The 5,066-nt window shown below is 24.1% G+C and overlaps 1 protein-coding gene across 1 annotated transcript; it reads left to right on the top strand.

Moving 5' to 3' along the window:
• Window positions 1–931: 931 nt before the first annotated feature.
• Window positions 932–2,314, top strand: LOC115695708 (uncharacterized). The gene has a single exon (XM_030622779.2). The coding sequence runs from the start codon at window positions 1,237–1,239 to the stop codon at window positions 2,113–2,115; it is 879 nt and encodes a 292-aa protein (XP_030478639.2). The 5' UTR covers window positions 932–1,236; the 3' UTR covers window positions 2,116–2,314.
• Window positions 2,315–5,066: the final 2,752 nt, after the last annotated feature.

Raw genomic sequence — 5,066 nt, 5'->3', positions numbered from 1 at the left:
TATTGTTCCATTAGAATTCTCTTTAAAACTAACATCTTAATATTATTGAGGATGATAAACTTTATCCCAAGAAACAATGATAGATATTACAAAATCTATTATGCTAATCACAAAATTTATTTTTTGATCTTAATTAAACACGTTATATAAATAAGTAAACATAGATATCATTATCATTATTTTTACAAGAAAGTTGTTGTAAAAATAAATTATATAATAAAATTATAATACATTTGGTTTCATGTGATGTGTTGTAAACATCAATAAATCTATAAATTAAAATTAAATGAGTCAAAAAAATCTCAATATTGAAAATTATATATTTAAGAGGCATTTGGTAATACTTTTTTTTTAAAATTTTTTAATTAGAAAAATAAAAATAAAATTTGTGTTTCTAAAATAAAAAACGTGTTCTATAACTACTTTTATTTTTTTAATTTTAAAAATAGAAAGTAAAAGTATATTCTATAATTTTTATTTTATTTAAGTTGGGTGCAAACCCGGATTTGGGATGGGACGTTGATCTGAGTCTGGGACTGAGGCTAGGGCCAACGTTTGGGTCGCAACTCCCAAGATTTACGTTAGAGTCAGAGTCTAAAATATTGATTAAGAAAAAAAAAATTATTTAAAAAAATTTTGAAAGTAATTTTTTTTTTAAAAAAAAATATTGATTCATAATTATAAATGAAAAAATAAAAACTGAAAACTATTTTCACAATTCTAATTAAAAAAAAAAAAAATACTATATTACCAAGGCACCCTTTAAAAAATTAAGCAAACAAAATGTATTGTATTGTAGTAATCACTAAAAAAGTATTAAGTATTTAGTTTATGTGTAGATCTCTCTTTGTGTTTGTTCTTCTAGAATTATTATTAATAGATAGATACCCTTTTCTTATATCACTCTCTTCATTTCTAGAAGCCATCGACAAACAACAACAAAAGAAAATACAATCACACCTCAATTCTCCCCACAAATAAATATTACAATTCAAATAAATAAAATCATTTTCTTTTGGATTTATTTATATATAAACCAAATTCTCCAAACAAAAATCCAATACATTCTCCCCATTATCAAATTCCCTCTCTCTCTCTATATATATATATAGATACACATATAGATATAACTATATCTCTGTCTCTTCTTAAACCACAAAAAAGATTCAAACTTTTCTCATTTCTTCTCAAAAAGATTCAAACTTTCTATTTTTCTCAACTATTTTGATCATATTTATGATATTAATGGAAGAAAATATTATTTTTAAGTTTAAAAATATTAATCTTGATGATCATCGTCTTCAACCTCAAAATCTCCATGAAGATGAAAGTGAACCAGAGGAACCAGATGATGAAGCCCTTTCTCTTTCTGAACTTCCTCTAACTAATAATTCCAATCAAGAGTCATCCTTCAAAACTCTCACTCGTCGATCTTCTTCAGAGCCACCGGAATTCTTTGAGTTTTTCAGTGATGTAAATTCCGGCGAAAACATGTCTTCGGCTGAAGACATTATCTTTTGTGGAAGATTAATACCCTTTAAAGAGCAGTGTTCGGAAAGTCATAATAATGATAATATGATGTCTTTAAAGAATGGTATTAATTTTCCCGAAGATTTTCTCAAGAAACAAACAGGTTTCCGGCGACGATCGGAATCTTTATCTGATTTACAGAGCAGCTCTGTTTCTCGATCGAATAGTACTAAAGCTATGGCGATGAGGAACAGTCGTTCTTTGGATTATCAGAAGCTTCGGAGATCTCCAAATTACTCGATGGTTTCTCCTGCCCCGATTGATATCGATCGAAATTCGTCGGTAAAGAGTTCAGGGAAATCGGAATCGCCGCCGAAGAAACCGTTCCGACCACGGTGGTCGTCGTTTCTTATGTTTGGGATGGCAAGATTTCCGGCGGAAATGGAACTCAGCGATATAAAAAGCCGGCAAATTCGACGGAATCCTTCAACGCTTTTTCCGACCATCGATTCCGTCAGTGGGAATTTACCGGTTAGCCGGAACTCCGGTTCCGGCAAGACCTCATGGAAGCTACTCAAGGCGTTAAGCTGTAAAGACCATGCGAGTGTTGCTGTAACGACGTCGCTTTGTGTTTCGCACGTGTGAGTTTTACTTATAAGAGTCACGTGAATTGCACGTGGTACTAATGTTTATTGATTGGCCTATTCTACCCCCATGAGTTGTGGTTTCAGTTTTGAACTTTTGTTTTATCGCCGAAGGGTAAAATGGTCAGAACAAAATTATATATCACTTCTTGGATTGTTTGGGAAAAATGATATATTGATATATTATTATTATTATTTTTTTCTTTGTAATTAAAATTAAGACTTTACGTAGAAGTTAAGCTTGGGTACAGTGTGAGGAGGAGTGTCATATATTATTTATTTATTTATTTATTTTTGGTGATGATGATAATATATATTTTCATATATATATATATATATATTTTTATTTATTTTTGTTAGGTGGTTTATACAAAAGAATTGAATGAAGCTCACGAGATTTTTGAGTGGCATAATTTTATATATATGTTTTCATTTTATTTTTAATATTTAGTTTGTGTACCATTCAAAAAAAAAAAAATATTTAGTTTGTGTGAACTATATATCATGCATACATTAATTAGATTCCAACATTGTTTAGGTTTTTTTAGCATTTATTATATTCATCTAACTATTTTATATATTTTCAATAGTATAAGATGAAAGAAAAAATAGAAAATAAATATAATGAAATGTATCCCACAAAAATAAAAGAAAAAGAAGAAGAAGAAGTTATTATATCTCAATTCACTTTAAAGAAATCATGTATTTTTTACGTATATATATTGGTAAGAATATAAACTTATTTGCATGTGAGTATAATAAAAATTAATCTCTATTTCCCTTCACAAAAAATTAATTGTTATATATATACTCTTAATAAGTTTAGATTTTTTTTTTTTTTTTGAATTTTTTACAAAATAGACCAAAATTTTAAAAAAATTATAAAAATACGTTAACATAATTTTTTGTCCTTTTAAAACCCTAAACCCTAAAAATAATAAATAATTTTTTATTATTTTGTATAGTTGTTATAAGTTTATTTTTTTGATTATTTTTTGTTATTTTAGTATATTTATAGTTGTTGTTAGATTGATTTATTGTTGTTTTTTTAGTTATTTCTTTTACTTTTTCTTAAAAAAATATATTTTTATAATTTTAAAACTTTAAAAAAATATTTTTATAAATAAAAAATCTAAGTCGTAAAATTAGAAATAATACATAAAATAAATATATTTTTGAAAATTCCTTTTTTTTTACTCAAAAATATAACTTTTGATTGTTTGAGTGGTAGTGTAAATAAATGTAATAGGTAATATTATTAGTATAAAATATCTTATTATCTTTTAGTGATAACTAATAATTTTTAATTATATATATATAATTATAAAGTATTAATATGGCAGCACGAGTTGCATGAAGCTATAAAAGCAAAGTTCATTTAAAAGAAATTGTTAAGATAATTTTAAGGGATATCTAATCTAATTAATATTGGAATTTAGTGTTTGGAATTTGGACATAAGAATAATTAAAGGTGGCGTATCTATTGTCACAAAAAGATAGTTTTAATTTTCAAAATAGTAATTAGTTCAAAATTAAAACCAACTTCATACGTATTACTTAATTCCATATAATCCCATATATGTATAATAATTAATTTCATATTTTTAGTAATTATTATTATATAAATAACCTAATTATATGTCACTAATAATTATTTAATTAAGTAAAATTGACGGTTGCGTGTCAGAATTATTGACCGGCAAATTTTTATTTTTAGTTTGAGAATTAAATATATTTTTAAGTGTGTGATTAAATAATTATAAGGTTAATTATTTTTTTAATGAAAAATAATAATTTTTTTTTTTTTACAAGTCTAATACGAGTTTTTCTTCTTGTTAATTAAATACAGTTATATACTATTACTATTATACGCAACTTGAATATTAATGATAAAATTTGGAAATTAGAAAAAAATAGATAGATTTTGAGATATAATTTCCTTCTACTTATTTATTTTTGTTTTTTTTTTTTAAAAAAAAACTCATAGAAGAATAGTATATGCATACAATTCAATGACAATAAAAATAAATATGATTTAGTGGTTTATTAAATTTATTAAATATAATTTGTGTTCCTCACGTATAAAGGCATGTACATATATTTAATTTTTGAATATATGATGAATAATTTTTTATAACATTTTGGAGTAGCTACAGCATTGGCTTCTAATAAATTATAAAAATATATATATATATATATTTTTTTTTTATTGGAAACCTTATTTTATAAATAAATAAATAGATATATAGTATCAGCTTAAGAATACAGAAAACAAGATTTTAGTGATTATTATTATTAGAGGCATATTTAATTTTGGTTGTCTATAAATTAATAGTTAAGTTTAATTAAACTTAAATATTTATACCTTAAATTAGTTATGAGCAAAGTTTAGATATTAACATACTTAGACGGTAAAAGCAATGCCCTAAAAAATGAAACTTATTTACTTTGGTATCAGACAAAAATTAAATGATTATAGAGAAGAAATTAATTAAGCTATAAACAACATTTCTCCATGCTAAGCATAAAAACCATCATCATTATTATTATTATTATTATTATTATTATTATTATTATTATTATTATTATTATTATTATTATTATTATTATTATTAATCCCTAATTTATATTTGTTATTTTTTTATGGAGGAAATTAGAGGAGTAATTTTGTGGTCACCTCTCTATAATTATTAACTAGTCATCATTATTATTATGAATAAAAATTTGTACTGTGCTTTTTGTCTCCATACAATTCTTTTCTTTCTTAATTAAGAAAGCAAATTATAGTCTAGCTTAATTTGTATAATTATTAATTATTTGTAATTGATGTTGTGACAATAATTAATTACTAATTCATCCAATGCAATTTATAAACAAGAACATCTCAACTCAATTCCCCCAATATATATATATATATATATAATATTTCTATATAAAATACTATATAATTAA

This window comes from Cannabis sativa, chromosome 6 (genome assembly GCF_029168945.1).
Source record: "Cannabis sativa cultivar Pink pepper isolate KNU-18-1 chromosome 6, ASM2916894v1, whole genome shotgun sequence".
Classification (NCBI taxonomy): Eukaryota; Viridiplantae; Streptophyta; class Magnoliopsida; order Rosales; family Cannabaceae; genus Cannabis; species Cannabis sativa.
This window is presented reverse-complemented; position numbering and strand designations above follow the sequence as displayed.

Excerpts from the sequence above, each read along its gene's own strand:
- LOC115695708 (XM_030622779.2), top strand. The coding sequence starts at position 1,237 with ATGATATTAATGGAAGAAAATATTATTTTTAAGTTTAAAAATATTAAT.